This window comes from Vanrija pseudolonga, chromosome 4 (assembly GCF_020906515.1).
Source record: "Vanrija pseudolonga chromosome 4, complete sequence".
Taxonomy (NCBI): domain Eukaryota; kingdom Fungi; phylum Basidiomycota; class Tremellomycetes; order Trichosporonales; family Trichosporonaceae; genus Vanrija; species Vanrija pseudolonga.
In genome coordinates, this window is record NC_085852.1 from 2,953,110 (window position 1) to 2,971,271 (window position 18,162).

Sequence of the window (18,162 nt, forward strand, 5' to 3'; positions counted from 1 at the left end):
GTACTCGGTGCAGCAGCAGCAGCAGCAGCAGCAGCAGCAGCAGCAGGAGCACCCTCCTACGCCCTGCCACTCTCCCCGCTGCGCCGCCTGTGACGATCCTTGTACCAGTCCTCGTCGCCGCGCTCCGAGTTGACAGCGGTGAGGAGGGCCGTGCTCTCCATCTCCATGTCCTCGGAGCCCGCGTTGAAGCCGGCCGTCTCGTCTCTCTTCGGCGGGCGGCTGCGCCAATCTACCGTCAGCGATACTCCAGACGCACACCTACCCAGCCATGTCCAGTAAGCAAGAGCGGCGGCGGCCAGTGCGAGCACAATGCCAACCCCGGTGAGGAGGCCGAGTATCGCGCCGCGCAGGTACCTCGTCGAGCCGGGCGCCGCGAAGCACACCTGGCCTGCGGCGGCGAGCATGTCGGTGAGCGTTTCGTTGCCTGCCGCCTCGGTCGCGAGGCACCTGTTCCAGTCGGCTAGGCGCTGGGCCATGGCGTTGTCCGATGACCCGCTAAGGGCCGGCTGCTCACGGAACGTGCAGGTCACGTCGTTGACCCATGTCCCCGCTGCGGCGAGGCAGCAGCGAAAGCCGGCGCGCCCGATGTCGATGGTGCAGTTGATGGCTGACTGGTCGTCCAGGAGCATGGCGATGGTGTGGTGGTGGTGGTGGTGGAGGTGGATGATACAGCAGTGTTCAAGTCACAGCTGTGTCTTGGGTCAAGGCGGCGAGAAGAGAAGCCTGCGGGGTGCAGCTCGCACCCAGCACCGTGGCAAATGACACACTGTACATACATATCAGACTGACAAAAGCAGTGCGCAACATTGCTACGATTTGCCATCATGGCCCATGCTTCGCGGCTTATCGCTCTCCTTCTCGTGCCATTGCTCCTCGTCGCCCTCGGCCTCGGCGAAGAGCGGCGTGCTCTCCGCCTCGGAGGAGCGCGAGCCCGCCTCCAGCGCGGCCCTGCGTTCATCTTGTCTGTCAGCGGCCTGTCTGAACCAAGCCCACATACGTGCCCCGCGCGTCATGCTGGTATAAAGCGAAATGAGGAAGGCCACGGCGCCGAGGAAGGTAACGGCGCCAAACACGAGCAGAAGGACCCGCATTACCACCTGAAACTCTGTCGTCGAGCCGGGTGCCGCGAAGCACAGTTGCCCCGCGTCCGCGAGCATGTCGGCCAGCGTGTCGTTCCCCTCTGCCGCGGTCGCGAGGCACTCGTTCCATGCGCGCAGGCGGCTGCCCATCGCCGTGTTGTGCGTCATCAAATCCTCGCGGAAGGCGCAGGTGAGGTCGTTGAGCCATTGCCCGCCTGCGCGGAGGCAGCAGCGGAAGCCGACGCGCCCGACGGACACGGTGCAGTTGACGGCTGACTAGTCGTCGAGGAGCATGGTGGTGGTAGTGGTGGGAGATGGAGCAGTGTTGAAGTGCCTGTTGTGGTTTGGCGGGATAAAGAGCTAAAAGGTGAGCCCACCCCGCCACCCCCACCCACAGCAGCAGCAATGACGTATCGGACCAACCCGACAATGACCGTCTCGACCCAATGCCCATCATCCACCACCACATCGCAAAGCTCAGAATGGCATCGGTCGGCGCGTCGCTCGAGCACAGGCTCAAGGCGAGTCTGCCCATAGAGCCCGCTGACGCCAGATGCGCGACGGGCACACGATCCCGCAGTTCGGCCTGGGCGTGTACGACATGTCTAGCAAGGAGACGTACGCCGCGGTCCGCGCCGCGCTGGCGGCGGGGTACAAGCACGTCGACACGGCAGAGTGGTACTACAACGAGGCGGACGTCGGGCGTGCGCTGGCGGACCACTTGAAGGACACGGGCGCCCAGCGCAGCGACTACTTCATCACGTCCAAGCTGATGCGGAACCGGTCCTACGCCGCCGCGCTGTCCGACCTGCGCGCGTCGCTGGGGCGCGCAGGGCTCGACTACTTCGACCTGTACCTCCTCCACTCGCCGATCGGCGGCGCAGCCACCCGCAAGGAGGTGTGGCGTGCGCTCGTTGACGCGCGTAGCGAGGGCCTGGTGCGCTCGGTCGGCGTGAGCAACTTTGGCGTCAAGCACCTCGACGAGATGCAGGGCGAGCTGCCGGCGGTCAACCAGGTCGATCTGCACCCCTGGATGCGGCACGAGGATATCGTCGCGGCATGCGAGGCGCGGGGCATCCTCCTTGAAGTGCGTTGGGTTTAGGGCTCGCTGACACACCTCAGGCGTGGGCGCCGCTCGCGCGCGGCATCAAGTTCGACGACCCGGCGCTTGTCGCCATCGCGAAGAAGCACGGAAGGGATAAGGCGCAGATCCTCCTCCGGTGGGGGCTGCAGCATGTACGTGGGGGAGAGAACGAGCTGACACCCAGGGCTTCATCGTCATTCCCAAGTCTGTATCCCCCGCACGCATCGCCTCCAACGCCAACGTGCTCGACTTTGCCCTCGACGACGCGGATATGCAGGCGGTAAGTGTGAGCGAGATGGGGCAGCGCTGACACCAGCTCGATGCGCTGGACGAGTATCTCGTTACCGACTGGGACGTTGTGGATGTGGAGTAGGGAGATGCGCAATAGAGCTAGCTCATCATATGCGATTATGCCGCTTGCATTGGTCACACACAACCAGTGGCACTACAAGGAGGATGGAGTGATAACGCCTCAGTCACCCCTCCCCGCCCCACTCACCCAAGCCGCCGTGTCTGCCCGCGCTGTCGCACCAGCACTAGCAGACGAGGCACAGGGCGATACGTGTCTGGCGATGGCTCCACTGGGCCTGCCGCACTACAGTGGCCTGTTTATAGCTCGTGCTGGACTAGTGGGAGGGCCAGGAACGATGCAAGACGGGTGCACCGCAGCAAACAGCCGCGGGAGCCTGAGGTGCAAGGTGGTGGTGGCACCGCGTGGTGTCCGCCGCAGGCATGATAAAGGCCGCCCAGTGATCGTCGCCACACAATCGCCCCGCCGAGGTCCCCACACCCACACACACCCACGACACCCACACAATGGCCATCACCTGGACCATGATCCTCGAAGCCGGCGGGCCCAGTACGTCCCCAGCCCCACCCCCAGCTCACGCCGCCCCAGACTCGACGCCACGCGAGCACAGGCTCAAGACCCCGCTCATCCCGTACGTCTTCAACATCGACTGGCAAGTACGCATCAAGCAGCAGGCGACGGCCGATGGCGAGCCACAGGAAGACGAGGGGTATGAGGCTCTCGCGGCGGGCGAGGAGCTCGCTGCGGCGCGCGACGAGACGCGTGCCGTGCGCGCCAGCGCGAGGGTGCGGGCGTGGCGCGACTAGCTGGCCGAAGCCGAGCCGAATGGAGCCGTACTTTACCTTGCCCAAGAGTAAGAGGTATGCAGTGTGTCGTCGATCTCGTTGGCCGTTGTCGGTCGACAACCTACTAGCGTCGGCCCGAAGGTAGGAGGCATGTTTAGCCGTGTGCCCGGCGGTGGAGATCTGGCGGCGCTGTGGGTGGCGGGTGGCGGGTGGCGCGACGCGGCGCGGCGCTCCTTGTCGGCTCAAGTGTCTCTCGATCAATCGATCGACGTGCTCGTTTGCTCTCAGACAAAGCGACAGGCAATGCTCGTATTGGTTAGCGAGCTACGCAACGAGATCTGCAGCGAGTGGCAAGCAAGCGAATGCACGCTGCACAGCGAGTTGCTGCAGAACTTGGCGGCCTGCAGACCTCCTCCCACCCCCGCGCCACAGCGCCGCGCCGCAGCGCCCCGCGCGCACTGGGCGCACAGCGAGAATCGAGAGCACAAGTGCGTACTTACTTGCAAGTTGGTCGTCAGCATCCTTCCGCCGTCTGGCTTCACTCTCTCACTCTACTCACTCACGCCATGATGGAGCACCCGGAAGTCGTGTACAACTACACCGAGACGGTCGACCCGAACCTGGTGAGTGTGGTGACGGGGGTGGTGAGGTCGTGCGTGCACTGACCGTGAGCGTGTGCTTGTCCCGGCGGCTCAACTGTCTCCATCGCAAACCGACCACCATCTCGTGCTGCTCTCGCCCCTCGCGCCGCCGCTCCGCTCCGGCGCTCTAGACCTGCGCAATATGCCAGTCGGCCCTAGTCGACCCCGTCACGACCGCGTCGTGCAAGCACACGTTCTGCCGGGACTGCATCACGCGCGCACTGGCGCACAACCCCTCGTGCCCGATCGACAGGAGCGCGCTGACGCTCGCGTCGCTGCGCGCGTCCGAGCCGCTTGTGCAGCTCATGCTCGACGAGCTCAAGGTACGCTGCGACGCCGACTCGTGCGGCAAAGTAATGGAGCGCGGCTTGCTGCTCGCGCATATCCGGTCGTGTGCGAGCGGCGTCGTGACCTGCGGCGACGAGGCGTGCGGGTTGTCTGTGAGTGCTGCGTGCGCGACAAGGAGATGGTGGCGTGGCGGCGGCGGCGGCGTTGCCAAGCTCGGCGTCGGCGCCAACGCGCGCTCCAAGCTCGGCCTGTCGGCCTGACTAACGCCCCTCGCCTCAGATGACGCGACATCGCATGCCGCACCACCGCGCGTACGAGTGCTTCCAGCGGCGCATGGAGTGCGCCAAGTGCGGCATCGTGTTCACGTTCAAGGAGGCAAAGGTACTCCCTCTCCTCGAACAGAGCTGACACCAGGATGACCACGGGCACGCGCACGGGGAGGCAGCCGCCCCGGGACAGGCAAAGTGCGAGGCGTGCTCCCAGCCGATGAGCACCCCGGCGCACCTGCACAGATGGGTGTGCCCCGCGTCCCCCGTGCCGTGCCCACAGCAGCCGCGCGGGTGCTCGGCGATCGTGCGCCGCGCCCACCTCGAGTCGCACATGGCGACCTGCCCGTTCGAGCTGCTGTCGGGCTTCTTCGCGGCCAACGACGCGCGGATCGCGGCCCTCGAGGCGCGCGTGGACGAGCTGCACGGCGAGAATGAGCTGTTGCGCGTGCAGCTGTTTAGCGGCAGGAGCGGGGCGATGCACCGTCCCCCTGCTTTCGCGTGGGCGGGGCCGGACGAAGACACGCCGGAAACGCCGACGTCGCCGGCGCCACCCCTCGCGTCCGCCGACTCGGACGGCAGCTCGACGCTGAGACTCCCGTTGTCAACAGGAGCAGGCGGCACGCCGCGCGCGGCACGCCCCCCGCCGCTCGTCCTCGCGCCCACGTCGCCGGCGTTCGAGCTCCCCCCGCCGCCGATGCAGCGCAGCCTGAGCGCCGCGAGCGCCGAGTGGGTCGTTGGCAGGTTGTCGGAGAACGAGATGCGCGACGAGGCCATGGTGGCACTCAGAGACTGCGTCGTGCACCTCGCGAGCTGTCTACAGTCGAGCGACCGGCGTAACCAAGTGTACGTGGCGGTGCTGTTTCTTGCTGACAAGCGCCAGGCGCACGACGACAGAGAGCCTCCGCGTCATCGAGCAGGTCGAGTCGCTGCGCGCCATCGTCAGCACCATGCGCCGGCGTAAGTCGAGACAGATGGCCCAGCTGACCCAGCGCAGAGGTCATGACGGAGCGGCCGGGCACGCCACGCCGCCAAAGCTCAGACCACTACCCCGCGCTGCCGACCCCGCCACTCTCGACACAAGCAAGCACGGCGGACGCCGCGTCCGAAGCCGACGCCAGCCATGACGACGACGTCGGGCTCTCGATCCGCGAGAGCGTCGTCTTCTCCGCGCAGGGGGTCCTCCAGCGCTCCGCTGATAGCTCCTTCGTCGCGACTGCCGAAGCGACGCGCACGCCGCGTAACTGGACGGGCCAGCCGTGTGCTTTTCCCCCGCCCGAGCCGACACGGCGCGCGAGTACCACCCGAGGCGGGCGCGCGAGCGCGTCCTTCTCTCGTCCTGGGCCGAGCCGTAAGTCGAGTTTGTGGGCAAGCTGACCCCCCACGCAGGCCTGCAGCAGCTCGGCGCAAACCTCCTCATACGCATGTCGCGCGACACGACGACGACGACGACGGCCGACCGCCGGACGCCGTGATCGCCCCTCCTCACACTCATCATCCAGGCTCGACGCCACCACCTTCACGGCTACATGCCCCCTGCCCTGCCTCTAGCATCATTCACGAGCACCTAGACGGTACACTCAGTTGTACATACATGCATTATCACTGTCACTTCACTTCTTGGGTTTGAAGAAGCCTGCCATCATGGACCGTTGTGCGCCGGTCGTGTTGACCTTCTTGAGCGCCTCGACGCCGCGGGATGTTTCCTTGACGGGAGCCTTGCGCTTGACGCCGCCCTTCTCCTTCTTCTCGTTTACGACGGGGGCGGCTGCTGCGGCTGCTGCCGCAGCGCGGTTGGCGTCGTGTTCTTCGAGTGCAGTGAAGCTGTCAGTGTGTCAGCTAAGGCTTTGGGGCTACCCCAGCTACCCACTCGTATGTCGCTGTGAGGGAGGGTAGCAGCGTCGAAGGGAGGTACTGCGCCACATGTTCGATCGCGGCGCGATTCCTCGCCGCCTGAACTAGCCCCTCGTCGACCCCAGCAACCAGCAGCCCGTCCCGCCCAAGCCCACGGAGCAAATGGTCAAACTTGCCAAACTGTTCCGGCGAGGCCAAGAGGTCGACTTTCCGCCTCAGCACGCGGACGATGGCATCGATCGAGGGGCGGTAGTACGTCTGTCCCTTCGTCTTGCTCTCGCCGCCTTCTGGTGGTGGGGACGGGGGCGCAGCAACGGCTGGTGGGTCAGCGTCATCGACGGAGGTTACCCACATCGCTTGTCGCAGCAGGCCTTGAAGGCGCGGCGGAACGCCTTGAGCCCGACGAGGCGCTGCACGTCGGCGTTGTACGCCTCGACGGCGGCCGAGGGGGAGAAGGCGGGCTTGAGGGCGAATGCTGACGAGCTCGACGCGGTGGCCAAGAGGTCGGGGAGGGGTTGGAACGGGGCCGGGGCTTTTGCGCTCTGGCTGTCAGCTTTGTTGAGCACTGCGTAGCTGAGGGGTAGTAGTCAGAGCAATACCCACTGGAATCAGGTCGAGTGCGATAGGAATAGCGAGGAAGAGCGCGTCAACGGGCTGGTGGACGAGCATCGATCCAGCTGGCGGGTGAGCAAAAGCGAAGCCGGCTACCCACGCGCAATCGTATCGCCGATGAACCATGTCCGCCCGTGCGCGCCAGACACCTTGGACACTTCACTCAGGCTGCCGTCGGCGTGGGGAACGTAGAGCTGCGGCTGGCCTGGGGCATGAGCTTCGCAAGGAGGTGGCAAGCTCACCAGTCCGGGGGTGCGGGAGGCGGAGGTACTCTGCCCGCGTATGGAGCAGGTCTGGCGTCAGCTAATCTCGAGGGCTCCGCAGCTCACCTTCTTTAATGACGGCAATGTACTCTGTCATGGTGTAGAGTGCAAGAACAGCAAGAATGTTGACAAGAAACAAACCTCACACCTCGACGCGTCCAACAAAGTCAATGTTCACCCACACCGACGCGCCGTGCCTGACGGGACCAAAAGACACAAGTCACTCGCGGCGGCGGTGACGATGACAGACCTCTCGACTTTGAGCTGACTCTGTACCCCTCCTCAGCGCCATGAGCGATAGAATACACGTCCCCACGGCCGACTTGACGCCAGAGCAGACCAAGCTAGGGGCCAAGCTCGACAAGCGGCGGCGTATCGTCGACGCGGTGTGGGCGCGGCTATGGCAGGTACGGTGAGTTGTCCGAGTCTCATCCCCCGACGCCCAACTCACGCCACAGCGCGCTCCTCGTCCTCATCGGCACGGCGTGGCTCCTCGCCCTCCCGTACCCCGGGCTGTGGAAGCAGACCTTCATCGACGAGCACGCGCTGCAGCCGGCCCAAGTGACGATCTACTACGACTGGGCGCAGGTGTTCCGCGCAGACAGGTACCTCGCCGAGCTGGAGGCGCTGCGGGACGCGAACGCGACGTGGGACGAGCGGCGAGACTTCCTCAGCGCGAGTTTCCGGGCCGCAGGGGTCACGGCGCTCAACTCGACCTCGTCGGTGTTCGCGCACGTCACCCCGCCCCGTAGCGAGGGGACAGAGGCGATCCTCGTGTCGGCCAACTGGCTCAGCCGGAACGGCGAGGTCAACGTGCGCGGAGTTGCGCTGTTGCTCAGCCTCGCCGAGTTCTTGCGAGGTGAGTTGTGGGCTGTGAAGTCGCTGACCCCAGCCCAAAACTACTGGGCGTTCGACATCTTCCTCGTCTCGGGCGACGGATACCTCGACGGCCTGAACGACTTTACCGAGACGTACGCGCCGCGCGCGAACATCTGGACGGCGCTGAACATCGACTATCCCTACCACTCGTTCTCGCACCTGGGCGTGTTCTTCGGTGAGTGGGCTGACCGTTTCAGACCAAAGCACCAGCCTAACCCTCGCCGCAGAGGGAACCAACGGCCGCCTGCCAAACCAGGACGCAGTCAACTCGGTCCTCCATGTGGCCAAGTACGGCGTGTGGGTCGACTCTACGATCCACAACCTCGACGAGCGCCCGCAGCCAACGTACAGCTTTGGCGCCAAGGCCCTGCTCGACCACTTCAAGTACATGGCGCTCGGGCGGCCCTCGGCCGCCCACGGCCTGCTGGCGCAGCACCGGATTGACGCGGTCACGCTGTACGGCGTGCCCGGTGAAGGGCCGCACGGGTTCCACTCGATGGGACGCATGGTCGAGAGCACGCTGCGCGCGTACAACAACCTCCTGGAACGCCTGCACGCGAGTTTCTTCTTCTACCTCCTCCCCCACCCCGACTACTTCTTGCCTGTCGGCCACTACCTGCCCGCCGCGGTGGTCCTCGGCGCCAGCGTCACCCTTGGCGGGTTCGACTGCCCCGACCCGCTTGCGGGCGCGCTGTGGGCGCTGCCGGCGTTCGCGCTCGGCCTGCTGGGATGGGTTGCTCAGTCGTCGCTCGTGTCAGCTGCCGCGATGGCCCTCCCCCGTCCCAAGGGCGCCGCGCGGGCGTCGCTCTCGTCCCTCGCGCACCTGTTCTACGGCGCGCTGATCCCAACCCTCGCCATGGTCAACTTCCCCCAGGCGGTGCTTCTCGCCGTTTTGGTGATCATCGCCCTCGCCCCGCTGCCCCGGCCCGTCCGCGCCGCGCTCGTCTTCCTCCATCCCGCCGTACTCGAGTACTACGGCGGCATCAACCTCCGCGCCGAGTGGGAGCAGTTTGGCAACGTGGCATGGCCGGCCATCTTTGCCATCTGGATCCCGCTCCAGGCGGTATCCGACATGCTGTCATAGCCACGACTGTATAGATAGACCATGCATGCGTACAAATCTAGCGGAAGGAACCTACACCACACCCCTCCAGTCGAGGTATTCGGCCAGCACGATGGCCGCGCCGAGGCCAAACACGAGCAGGCACGCGTCCTTGTAGCTCTGGGACACGACGCCGAGGTACTTGCTCCCAGTCGAGATGGCCGTGGCCAGCGGGCGCGGCAGCATGGGGAGGACGTTGGCGAGGAGGGGGTGGAGCGCGGGCGGGGTCTGGATGATCGTGACGCGGGTCGCGAGCAGGATGAGCTGGAGGGTCACGAAGGCGTAGAACACGGGCTAAGTGGTCAGTCAGCGCTGCGATACGTGTCAACTCACAATACTCTCGACGAGCTTGGCGCCGAAGGCCACACGGCCAGCAAGCCCAGCCCAGCGGTGCGCCCAGCCGCCGAGCGTGGCCACGGCGCCGTGCCGCACCGACGCGAGCGACGGCTCCCACCAGCCCGCGATGAAGACGACCAGCGCGAGCACAGCGACAAAGTGCACGGTTGGGAAGAGGCGCTGTGCGCGCGTCGGCGGCGCGGGGGGGCCAGCCATGCCCGGCAAGCCGGCGAAGGGGTTGGCGCCGCCCAGCGCAGCGAACGGGTTCTGCCCGCCGAACGGGTCGCCCCCAGCGGCGGAAGCGAACGGGTTGGTGGGTGTGTCGCTTCCGTCGCCGATGAGCCCGGGGCCGTCGGCTCCAAGACCTCCAGGCCCGCCAGGGCCGCCGGGGAAGCCGCCGCCTCCCATGAGCGCGGCCATAAAGTTCGCCATGTCGGGCGGGGCCGCGCCGGCCTGATCAGGCCCGAGCCCGCCGAACGCCGCGCCTGCGGGACCCGCGGGCCCGTTGGCACCGAGCATGGCCATCATGTTTTCGATCTGCTGGCGCATCGCCTCGTCTTGCGGGCCGCCTGCGCCAGCGGGGGCGTTGGGGTTGCGGCGCGGGGGGCGGAAGCGGACCGGCTCGTCTTCGACGGTGGGTGCCCAGGAGGGTTTCTGGCCGGGGCGGGCAGAGGGCGCAGAGGGGGAGGTGGCGGACGCCGAGGGCGACGTGGGCGACGCTGCCGAAGGAGACGTGGGGGAAGTGGCTGTCGCCGATGCCGAAGCGGGCGACACCGGCGTCGACCCCTCGCCGTACAGCTTATCCGCGTCCTCCCCGCGCGCGGTCTGTGCCAGCCTTGCCAGCCCGGCATTGCCACGCGCGAGGATCTTGGCCTTGCGCGCCGCGGCGCGCTTCTGCGCGTCGGTGAGTGGTGCTGCTGCGTCGGACATGTGTGATGGGTTGGGGGGGTTGACGAGTGCCGAAAGCGTGGAAAGCGGATCGCAGTGGTTCATGACAGCGGTCGAATGTTGTAGGCGTCATAGTGGCGCCACGTGGCTAATGACGTGGCGTTTGGCCATGCGACGCAAGGTGGATGTTTACAGTGGGTATCACCAGCCTCACACTGTCGTTGTGTTGCGCATGAGGTGCCATCATCGCTCTCAACGTGCTTTTGTCCCCAGCTCACTCTAAACAACGCGACACCGCTCACACACAGCGGCCCCTCGCTCCGCTCGTGCCCACTCGTGCCCGCCCGTGACGCCGCAATGTCCCACTCGAGCGACACGCCACACACGCACCTCCCGCCCCCCGCCGCGCCGGCCTACCTCCACCGCCTGGTCGGCCAGACGCTGCAACGGCGGGGGTTTGAGGCGTGCGAGGCGGGCGCGTTGGGGGAGATGGAGAGGTTGATCGAGCATCGTGAGTGATAGCCTAGCGAGGCGAGCCGCAGGCTCGCCGAGCGGCGTCGAGCTTCGTTCGTTCATGCTGACGCGCTGCCCCTCTACTCGACTATGCCTCCTCGTCCATGTTACGACCCCTCACAACTCCCCCGCGCCCTCGTCGCTCGCTACGCTCGCGACTCGCGCTCGACCCCACAGACATCCAACGCCTCTTCACCCTCGCACACGACTACGCCGCCCTCACTGGCCGCACAGCCCCCAACGCGCGCGACCTGCTCGCTGCGCAAGAGGCGAGCGGGTGGGGCGTGCGCGACCTGGCGCGCGAGGCGAAGAAGCAGCGTATCGGTGGGTGTCTCGTTCGCTTTCCCACCCGCTGACACACAGGCGTCGACCTCGTCGTGGAGGAGGAGCAGCCCGAACCGACCCCTACGCCAAATATCACGAGCGTGCCCGAGGATGGCGGCGACGTCAAACCGCGCCTCGAGCGCACAATACCGCCCTACGCTTACGACTCGGCGCCCAGCCTCCCCCCGGCGTGGACGTACAAGCCTGACCGGCCCCCTACGCCGCCATTACCCGCTGGCAATGTGACCTCTGGGGTGCTCGACTTCATCAAGCTCACGGCTACGGAGCGCGGAGACATTCCGCCCGAGCTGGGACTGGTCGACTACCGCCGTGGCGATGGGCGCGAGGCGCGTAGGAAGTGGGGCGTGCGCGGCGTCGGCGCAGCGTAAGTTGAGTTGTAGCATTATAGACATGTATACATTATCCATGAGGTGCGTGCGGGGCGTCACTCGTCCGCGTCTTCGTTACTCGTCATCCTCGTCCTCATCATCCTCATCGTCGTCGTCATCGTCGTCGCTCGAGCTCGCAAAGTGGTCCTGCACGAGCTTACGCCGCTTCTGGTTGGGCTGGAGCATGCTCGCGTTCTTCGGTGGTGGGGCCTTCTTCGTCGGGCTTCCTTTACCTCGTGGGTCAGTAGAGACGGGACAGGTGAGTACCCACTGCCAGTGGCGAAGCGGCCTCCGTCGCCCTGCCGTGCGGCCGTGGCCTTGAGGTTGAGCAGCTTGGCTTGCAGCGCAGCGATCTCGGCCTGGTGGGTTAGCGCATTACTGCTCGGCTACCCACATCCTTGTCCTCGAGCTGGACTTGCAGCGCGCGGAGTTGGCCTGGCGTCAGCGGGGAAGGCGGGCCAGCCTACCGTCTCCTGATGCGGCGGGGCGGGACACGAGCTGGTGGGTGAGCGGTTGTGAAGGTCATGCTACCCACGTTGAGCGCGCCGTCTAGCAGCGCGGTGGTATGCTTCCCCACGTCCTCGGCGTCAAGGTAGACGATCACAGCGGGCTTGGGGACGTGGACGAAGAGCTGGTGGGTGAGCTCAAACGCTTGTTCAACACCCACCTTGAGCCCCCCGTTCGGGCGCGACTCGGCATGCAGCATCCCCGCGCTGATAGCGTCCGCGATCTCGCTCTCGCGCCCCGTCGCCTGGTGTCAGCTGCCGCTCAACAGCTCAGCTCACATCCCCGATGCCCGCCCACGCGGACGGCGGCTTGTCCGGACTCGGACTCGCGGCGAAGACCACCACGTCCCACGCGTCGCCGTAGCTTGAGAGCACGAGGTAGCGCTTGCCTGCGCGCTCGTCGTAGATCTGCTGCTGGATGTTGTGCAGCGGGGCCATCGTGGCGGAGGCGGCGTGTGGGGTAAGGTGGTGGTGGTGGAGGATGCCGAGGAAGGCCAGTCAAGCCAAGGCACAACAACCTGTCCCACCTCCACCAGCCATCGATCAACATTGCTTCGGCTTGGCGAATTTGCTCCCGCTCCTGGGTGACGGGGTCAGCGTCACCTGCCCAATGCCAGCCGCCACCACGCCTTGTTTGGTTCTCCTTCACCCTCGCGCATCTCCGCGCGACGCTGACCCATCGTCCACACCCTCGGACTCGCTGAGCTCGGAGCATCGGACAACGACCGTCCAGCGGCGGGGACTCCGCGCCTCGCGCAAGCTCCGGGCGTCCGCGGTGCCGGAGAAACGAGGCAAAACGTGGCAGGGCGGGAGCAAAGATGCCGGCGGTAAGCGGCGCTTAGTGCGCGTGACGTCGGTGTCCGCGGTCTCGGACTGCGCTGGGTGGTGTTGTCGTGTTCCGTGTTGTCGGGTGGAGCGCAAGTTTCTGCAACGAGCAGCAACGAGCCGTCACATGCAGCAGCAGTAGCTGTACAGCGCGAGCACAAGAGAACGCGACGTAACACTTCTCTTGACGTTGTATCTCATCTCACTGACGACGAACTAACCACTCGTCGCCGCCACCATGATTTCCTCACTCCGCACAACACGCCTCGTCGCGCCACCACTGCGCTTCGCGTCCTCGTCGCGCGCGCTCTCGACCCTCGGTATCCGCCGCGAAGACCCAGGAAGGGTATGGGAGCGCCGCGCCCCCCTCACGCCTGATGCGGTGCGCAAGCTCAACGAGATCTCGGCGGTCGAGGTCGAGAGCTGCACGCGCCGGTGCTTCCCCGACTCGGCCTACGAGGCGGTGAGTGGCAAACTACCAAAAGCAGAGCTGACGTTCTAGGCCGGTGCCCGCATCGTCCCCTCCCTCTCGCCCAATGTCGACGTCGTGCTCGGCATCAAGGAGCCGCGCGTCAACGACGTCAAGACCCTCATCGGCTCCAAGGCTGACAAGCACCGCACCTGGATGATGTTCTCGCACACCCACAAGGGACAGGTGGGTCGTGGTGGCGGAGATAGGCGGCGCGGGTACTGACGTTATTCAGCCTTACAACACCGGCCTGTTGTCGTCGTTTTTGGCACCCACCACGGGCCAGACATTGATTGACCACGAGCTGCTCACCGCCCCGACAGACAAGGGCGGCCTGGCCCGTGTCGCGGCGTTCGGATGGTACGCCGGTGCTGTTGGCGCCGGCGAGGCGCTGAGCCTGCTTGGCTTGGCGCTCCTCAAGCGCGGAATCGCCCACCCCTTCCTCCACCTCCCCCGTCCGTACACCTTCGACTCTCTCGCCGACTTCAAGAAGGCGCTCAACGCGGCCGGCGACCAGATCCGCAAGGGCAACGGCGCGGGCTCGCAGGGTCCCATCGTCATCGGCCTCACTGGCGCCGGCAATGTCTCCACCGGCGCCAAGGAGATGCTGGACGCGCTCGGCGTCCAGTGGGTCAGCCACGAGGAGCTCCCGACGCTCAAGGACGGCCCCGTCATCTACGCCACCCAGCTCCCCGGCTCGGCCTACTTCCAGCGCAAGGGCGACGGAGGCTACGACCGCTCCGAGTACTTTGACTCGCCGGACAAGTACACGTCCGTGTTCGCCGAGACGGTCGCGCCATACCTCACCTGCCTCATCCACGGTGCCGGCTGGTCGGCCGCCTACCCCCGCATCCTTACCAACCTGCAGACGGACGCCATGATCCGCAAGGCGGGCGGTGCCGGCCTCCAGAAGCTCGCGGCGGTCCAGGACGTCTCGTGCGACATTGGCGGTGCGCTCGAGTTCATGACCCGCTCCACGACCATCGACGAGCCCTCGTTCGAGGGCCCAGGCGGCATGCTCATCGGCTCGACCGACATCCTCCCTACCGAGCTGCCGGCCGACGCGTCCGGCCACTTCTCCAAGCACCTGTACCCTTACGTCGAGCGCGCCCTCCTGCACGCCGACGGCAAGGCGTTCAACGGCGACCAGATCGACGCGACCCTCCAGCGCGGACAGATTGTCTCCGAGGGCGTCCTCCAGAAGCCGTACGAGTGGCTCGGTAACAACGTCGCCGCATGGCGTGCGGCTCAGCCCCAGGCTGCCGCTGCCGCCCCCGTGGCGCCGATCTCGGCCCTCGCCGCCGGCTCGTCGAGCGGCTTTGGCGCCGCGTCGCAGCAGCGCGCGTCGTCGACCATCGCTGGTCGCGGGGAGAAGAAGCGCGTCCTCCTTCTTGGTTCCGGCCTCGTTGCCGGCCCCGCCGTCGACGTCTTCCTCTCGCGCCCTGGCATTGAGCTCGTGATCGCCAGCAACAACATCCAGGAGGCCAACGGCCTCGCCCGCGGCCGCGACCACGTCAAGACTGCGCTCCTCGACGTGTCGGACGACAAGGCGCTCGGCGAGGCCGTTTCCAACGCCGACGTCGTCGTCTCCCTCCTCCCCGCGCCGATGCACCCTGCCGTCGCGAAGCACTGTATCGCCCACGGCCGCCACCTCGTCACTGCGTCCTACGTGTCGCCTGAGATGAAGGAGCTCAACGACGAGGCCGAGAAGCGCGGCGTGCTCCTCCTCGGCGAGTGCGGCCTCGATCCCGGAATCGACTCGATGGCCGCCATGCGCATCCTCGAGCGCGTCAAGAAGGAGGGCAAGAAGGTGACTTCGTTCGTGTCCTGGTGTGGCGGCCTCCCCGAGCCAAGCGCCACGACCGTGCCCCTCGCCTACAAGTTCTCGTGGAGCCCCAAGGCGGTACTTACCGCCGCGCTCAATGACGCCCACTACAAGCTCGACGGCAAGGTGACCCAGGTCGCTGGCGACAACTTGCTTGCGCAGCACTTCCCCAAGGTCAACCTCTGGCCCGGGCTCGCGCTCGAGGGTCTCGCGAACCGCGACTCGATGCCCTACGCCGAGAAGTACGGCCTCCCTCCCGCGAGCGAGCTCAAGGACCTGTTCCGCGGCACGCTCCGCTACCAGGGCTTCTCTACGCTCCTCGACTCGTTCCGCCGCCTCGGCCTCCTCGGCAAGAACCCCCTCGCTTCGCCCGTCGAGTCGTGGCAGGGCTTCCTCGCCGCGTCGGTGAGCCAGCAGCTCGGCGCGACCGTCAAGGAGCGCGACCTCCTCCCTGCCGTCAAGGACATCCTCGGCGCCAAGTCGTACGAGGAGGCGGTTATGGCTCTCGAGTGGTTCTCGCTCCTCCCGCCCAACATCACCAACCCGCCCGTTGCCGCCCCCGCCGTGCCCAAGCAGAACACGCCGATCGACCTCTTCGCCACGCTTCTGGCCAAGAAGCTGGCGTACGCCCCCGGCGAGCACGACACGTGTCTCCTGCACCACGCGTTCAAGCTCGTGCCCGACAACGCACCGGTCGGCACCCCCGAGCAGACGGTCACCGCGTCGCTGCTGTGCACGGGTGACGAGAAGGCGTCGGCCATGTCCACGACCGTGGGCTGCACCCTCGCCTTTGCCGCCCTCCGCGTGGCCGAGGGCAAGGTCGCCGCGCGCGGGGTTCGTGGCCCGTACGAGCGCGATGTTTGGGAGGGCGTCCTGACCGACCTCGAGGAGATTGGCGTCGACGTCAAGGAGACGTGGGCATAAGTGTATAGAGTAGGGGTAGGAGCAGGTAGTAGTAGCAAACAGCAGCAGCAGTAGCAGTAGACCATTGGCATGTGCGCCGCGGGAGCGAGCGTCGGATTCTTCATGTATAGCATTGAGCAAGTCTGAGCAGTGTGAGTGGAAGCGGTCAGTAATCGCGCAGGGGCACGAGGCTGGGGCTGATTGAGCGCATTTAATCCATTGGCCGCCCCGCCGCTTGTTATCAATGAGCGCATTTAGCACCCAGCCAGAGATGACTTTTTCGCCACTCACTCGCCGACTGCGCGATTTAAAGATCGGCAGTGCAACCGTCGATGGAAATAACCCAGATCGGCTTCGATGCATGCGGCGGCGAGCACGAGCAAAGAGCATGAGGGGCACGCTACTCGACCTTCAGCACGGCCGCTCAGTGCATGCAGCCCAAGATGAGATGCAGTCTACTCACGGCGAGGTCAAGTTCTAACATCCCACGTTCACGACAAACACAATGGCAGGTGGGTGGGATGTTGACAGCACGGCGCCGACTGACGCTCGCCGCAGCCCAGATCCAACTCCACGGCCGCCTGGACGCAACGCCAGCCTGGGCCTTGGGCCCCTCCCGCCCCCAGCGGCCCTTTCGCGCGCTGCACGCCTTCGCGGAACGGTGCGACAAGGTCCAAGTGACCTTTGCGCTGCTCGGCGCCGGGCGGCGGTTCGGCCTCGTCGGCGCGGGGCTGAGCGTGAGTCGGTGTGCTCGCCTGGCTCCCTCCTTCTCCGCTGACTACCTCCTTCCCCCAGACCGCCGAGGTCCACCTCCTCGCTGAGGCGCTCAACGCGTGTACCCTCGACACGCTGAGTATCCAGATCCAAGCCAGCGCCGAGGGCTACGCCGCGCTGCTGGCCCTCACCCTCCCGCTCCGCTCGCTCGCCATCCACGCCGTCGACGCGCGCATCGTGCCCGCCGTCGTGCGCCTGCTGGGCCGTAATGGCCCCATCGGGAGCCTGACGCTCGATGTGCGCATGTGGCCGGACGACGAGCGCGCGATCGCGACAGCGATCCGCAGGCGCACATCGCACGCACCAATACGCAGCGTGCACCCCCCGCTCAGCGGCACCGAGGACCTCGTGCGCGCCAACCTCGCGGTCGTGCGCGGCGCGCGCAAGGCCGCGATGCGCGCGCTCGTCGTCGGCTGGGTCCTCATCCACGCGCGGGACGCTGCCACCGCCGCGCGCCGCGGATCAGCGGGTTCCCCCAAGGCGGGCAGCCCGACGGCGTGGGCGGCTGCCTTTAGCTGGTCCGTCCTCTCCGCGCGGCAGAAACACCCGGCGCTCCAGCACAGGGGGTACGAGCGCCTCGACTCGCTGCCTGCCCCCTCTGCACCGCCTAGCCCGCCGCCCACGTCACCGCGCCCTCCGGCAGCTGTGCTCCGCCTGCCTGCCGAGCTCCGCTTCCGCATCGCGCTCTTCGCTGCGGACGCCGACGGCGTGCTCAGCCCAGAACAGGAGCGCAGGCTCGCCACTGAGGCTGCTGACCGCGCCGCGCTGGCCAAGGTCTCGTGGACGGAGGCGGAGCGCGGGGCGGCGCGAGATCGCTGGTTTTGGGCCGGCGGCATGTGACGAGGGTGTGGACATGTGCATAGCATTACGGCGCGAGGTACTGTGGAGCAGTTGTTGACGTTGACGGCCAGTCGGCGTGGCACGAGCCGTATGCCATTTATGGCAGCAGGAACACAAGGTCGCTCGCACTCTCTCTCGCCTAATAACCCCACAAGCATGATCGTAGCATGCACAAGAGTGCGAGGTCGCCACTCACTCGCACGCTCACTCACACTTGCACTCACGCACTCATGACATCACTGATATGCGACTGTCGTTCTTGAGGACGTTCCGGCCCAGGCACTGTCCGCGTCGTCGTCGTCGCTTCGGGTCGGGCCAGACAAGTGGCACTCACTTTGGGAGCTTGGCAACGCAACGGCCGAGGTCTGGATATTTGTGTGCATAGGCGCCAAGTCACCAGAAACGTT

General features: G+C 66.2%; 12 protein-coding genes across 12 annotated transcripts; 7 read left to right on the top strand and 5 right to left on the bottom strand.

Annotated features, from left to right (window-relative positions):
- Nucleotides 1-56: 56 nt before the first annotated feature.
- On the bottom strand, nucleotides 57-629 carry LOC62_04G006428 (uncharacterized protein; the record flags this gene model as incomplete). The annotated part of the gene is made up of 2 exons (XM_062772996.1): nucleotides 57-229; nucleotides 263-629. 2 exons carry the CDS (start codon nucleotides 627-629, stop codon nucleotides 57-59), a joined length of 540 nt encoding a protein of 179 aa, XP_062628980.1.
- A 126-nt stretch (nucleotides 630-755) lies between these two features.
- Nucleotides 756-1,498, bottom strand: LOC62_04G006429 (uncharacterized protein). The gene is made up of 2 exons (XM_062772997.1): nucleotides 998-1,498; nucleotides 756-958 (listed from the first exon to the last, which is right to left on the bottom strand). The coding sequence occupies exons 1-2, from the start codon at nucleotides 1,245-1,247 to the stop codon at nucleotides 810-812; spliced, it is 399 nt and encodes a 132-aa protein (XP_062628981.1). The 5' UTR covers nucleotides 1,248-1,498; the 3' UTR covers nucleotides 756-809.
- Nucleotides 1,499-1,518: 20 nt separating this feature from the next.
- Nucleotides 1,519-2,602, top strand: SPAC2F3.05c_1 (putative oxidoreductasec). Its single transcript, XM_062772998.1, has 5 exons — nucleotides 1,519-1,600; nucleotides 1,633-2,166; nucleotides 2,202-2,315; nucleotides 2,348-2,443; nucleotides 2,480-2,602. Exons 1-5 carry the CDS (start codon nucleotides 1,526-1,528, stop codon nucleotides 2,534-2,536), a joined length of 876 nt encoding a protein of 291 aa, XP_062628982.1. The 5' UTR covers nucleotides 1,519-1,525; the 3' UTR covers nucleotides 2,537-2,602.
- A 377-nt stretch (nucleotides 2,603-2,979) lies between these two features.
- LOC62_04G006431 (uncharacterized protein) lies at nucleotides 2,980-3,279 on the top strand (the record flags this gene model as incomplete). The annotated part of the gene is made up of 2 exons (XM_062772999.1): nucleotides 2,980-3,022; nucleotides 3,047-3,279. 2 exons carry the CDS (start codon nucleotides 2,980-2,982, stop codon nucleotides 3,277-3,279), a joined length of 276 nt encoding a protein of 91 aa, XP_062628983.1.
- A 545-nt stretch (nucleotides 3,280-3,824) lies between these two features.
- Nucleotides 3,825-5,928, top strand: rnf41 (E3 ubiquitin-protein ligase NRDP1; the record flags this gene model as incomplete). Its single annotated transcript, XM_062773000.1, has 7 exons — nucleotides 3,825-3,881; nucleotides 4,031-4,339; nucleotides 4,467-4,568; nucleotides 4,602-5,299; nucleotides 5,337-5,413; nucleotides 5,451-5,804; nucleotides 5,843-5,928. The coding sequence occupies 7 exons, from the start codon at nucleotides 3,825-3,827 to the stop codon at nucleotides 5,926-5,928; spliced, it is 1,683 nt and encodes a 560-aa protein (XP_062628984.1).
- Nucleotides 5,929-6,066: 138 nt separating this feature from the next.
- LOC62_04G006433 (uncharacterized protein) lies at nucleotides 6,067-7,279 on the bottom strand (the record flags this gene model as incomplete). Its single annotated transcript, XM_062773001.1, has 7 exons — nucleotides 6,067-6,277; nucleotides 6,324-6,624; nucleotides 6,660-6,849; nucleotides 6,911-6,984; nucleotides 7,020-7,124; nucleotides 7,162-7,212; nucleotides 7,249-7,279. 7 exons carry the CDS (start codon nucleotides 7,277-7,279, stop codon nucleotides 6,067-6,069), a joined length of 963 nt encoding a protein of 320 aa, XP_062628985.1.
- Nucleotides 7,280-7,472: 193 nt separating this feature from the next.
- Nucleotides 7,473-9,145, top strand: GAA1 (GPI transamidase component GAA1; the record flags this gene model as incomplete). Its single annotated transcript, XM_062773002.1, has 4 exons — nucleotides 7,473-7,594; nucleotides 7,641-8,041; nucleotides 8,075-8,236; nucleotides 8,289-9,145. The coding sequence occupies 4 exons, from the start codon at nucleotides 7,473-7,475 to the stop codon at nucleotides 9,143-9,145; spliced, it is 1,542 nt and encodes a 513-aa protein (XP_062628986.1).
- Nucleotides 9,146-9,169: 24 nt separating this feature from the next.
- LOC62_04G006435 (uncharacterized protein) lies at nucleotides 9,170-10,447 on the bottom strand. The gene is made up of 2 exons (XM_062773003.1): nucleotides 9,497-10,447; nucleotides 9,170-9,457 (listed from the first exon to the last, which is right to left on the bottom strand). The coding sequence occupies exons 1-2, from the start codon at nucleotides 10,427-10,429 to the stop codon at nucleotides 9,197-9,199; spliced, it is 1,194 nt and encodes a 397-aa protein (XP_062628987.1). The 5' UTR covers nucleotides 10,430-10,447; the 3' UTR covers nucleotides 9,170-9,196.
- A 209-nt stretch (nucleotides 10,448-10,656) lies between these two features.
- LOC62_04G006436 (uncharacterized protein) lies at nucleotides 10,657-11,625 on the top strand. Its single transcript, XM_062773004.1, has 3 exons — nucleotides 10,657-10,898; nucleotides 11,078-11,224; nucleotides 11,264-11,625. The coding sequence occupies exons 1-3, from the start codon at nucleotides 10,745-10,747 to the stop codon at nucleotides 11,611-11,613; spliced, it is 651 nt and encodes a 216-aa protein (XP_062628988.1). The 5' UTR covers nucleotides 10,657-10,744; the 3' UTR covers nucleotides 11,614-11,625.
- Nucleotides 11,626-11,688: 63 nt separating this feature from the next.
- Nucleotides 11,689-12,644, bottom strand: LOC62_04G006437 (uncharacterized protein; the record flags this gene model as incomplete). Its single annotated transcript, XM_062773005.1, has 6 exons — nucleotides 12,399-12,644; nucleotides 12,149-12,364; nucleotides 12,081-12,111; nucleotides 12,008-12,048; nucleotides 11,885-11,972; nucleotides 11,689-11,846 (listed from the first exon to the last, which is right to left on the bottom strand). Exons 1-6 carry the CDS (start codon nucleotides 12,555-12,557, stop codon nucleotides 11,689-11,691), a joined length of 693 nt encoding a protein of 230 aa, XP_062628989.1. The 5' UTR covers nucleotides 12,558-12,644.
- Nucleotides 12,645-13,150: 506 nt separating this feature from the next.
- On the top strand, nucleotides 13,151-16,284 carry AASS (Alpha-aminoadipic semialdehyde synthase, mitochondrial). The gene is made up of 3 exons (XM_062773006.1): nucleotides 13,151-13,407; nucleotides 13,447-13,599; nucleotides 13,649-16,284. Exons 1-3 carry the CDS (start codon nucleotides 13,183-13,185, stop codon nucleotides 16,160-16,162), a joined length of 2,892 nt encoding a protein of 963 aa, XP_062628990.1. The 5' UTR covers nucleotides 13,151-13,182; the 3' UTR covers nucleotides 16,163-16,284.
- Nucleotides 16,285-16,599: 315 nt separating this feature from the next.
- Nucleotides 16,600-17,755, top strand: LOC62_04G006439 (uncharacterized protein; the record flags this gene model as incomplete). Its single annotated transcript, XM_062773007.1, has 3 exons — nucleotides 16,600-16,653; nucleotides 16,700-16,878; nucleotides 16,937-17,755. Exons 1-3 carry the CDS (start codon nucleotides 16,647-16,649, stop codon nucleotides 17,753-17,755), a joined length of 1,005 nt encoding a protein of 334 aa, XP_062628991.1. The 5' UTR covers nucleotides 16,600-16,646.
- Nucleotides 17,756-18,162: the final 407 nt, after the last annotated feature.

Coding starts and splice junctions, on each gene's coding strand:
- LOC62_04G006429 (XM_062772997.1), bottom strand. CDS start 1,247: ATGACGCACAACACGGCGATGGGCAGCCGCCTGCGCGCATGGAACGAG. Junction 959..997: donor CAGCATGACGCGCGGGGCAC/GTATGTGGGCTT, acceptor CTGACAGACAAG/ATGAACGCAGGGCCGCGCTG.
- SPAC2F3.05c_1 (XM_062772998.1), top strand. CDS start 1,526: ATGCCCATCATCCACCACCACATCGCAAAGCTCAGAATGGCATCGGTC. Junction 1,601..1,632: donor CGCTCGAGCACAGGCTCAAG/GCGAGTCTGCCC, acceptor CGCTGACGCCAG/ATGCGCGACGGGCACACGAT. Junction 2,316..2,347: donor TCCGGTGGGGGCTGCAGCAT/GTACGTGGGGGA, acceptor GCTGACACCCAG/GGCTTCATCGTCATTCCCAA.
- LOC62_04G006435 (XM_062773003.1), bottom strand. CDS start 10,429: ATGTCCGACGCAGCAGCACCACTCACCGACGCGCAGAAGCGCGCCGCG. Junction 9,458..9,496: donor CCAAGCTCGTCGAGAGTATT/GTGAGTTGACAC, acceptor CTGACCACTTAG/CCCGTGTTCTACGCCTTCGT.
- LOC62_04G006436 (XM_062773004.1), top strand. CDS start 10,745: ATGTCCCACTCGAGCGACACGCCACACACGCACCTCCCGCCCCCCGCC. Junction 10,899..11,077: donor GGAGAGGTTGATCGAGCATC/GTGAGTGATAGC, acceptor TCGACCCCACAG/ACATCCAACGCCTCTTCACC. Junction 11,225..11,263: donor GGCGAAGAAGCAGCGTATCG/GTGGGTGTCTCG, acceptor GCTGACACACAG/GCGTCGACCTCGTCGTGGAG.
- AASS (XM_062773006.1), top strand. CDS start 13,183: ATGATTTCCTCACTCCGCACAACACGCCTCGTCGCGCCACCACTGCGC. Junction 13,408..13,446: donor CCGACTCGGCCTACGAGGCG/GTGAGTGGCAAA, acceptor CTGACGTTCTAG/GCCGGTGCCCGCATCGTCCC. Junction 13,600..13,648: donor CGCACACCCACAAGGGACAG/GTGGGTCGTGGT, acceptor GACGTTATTCAG/CCTTACAACACCGGCCTGTT.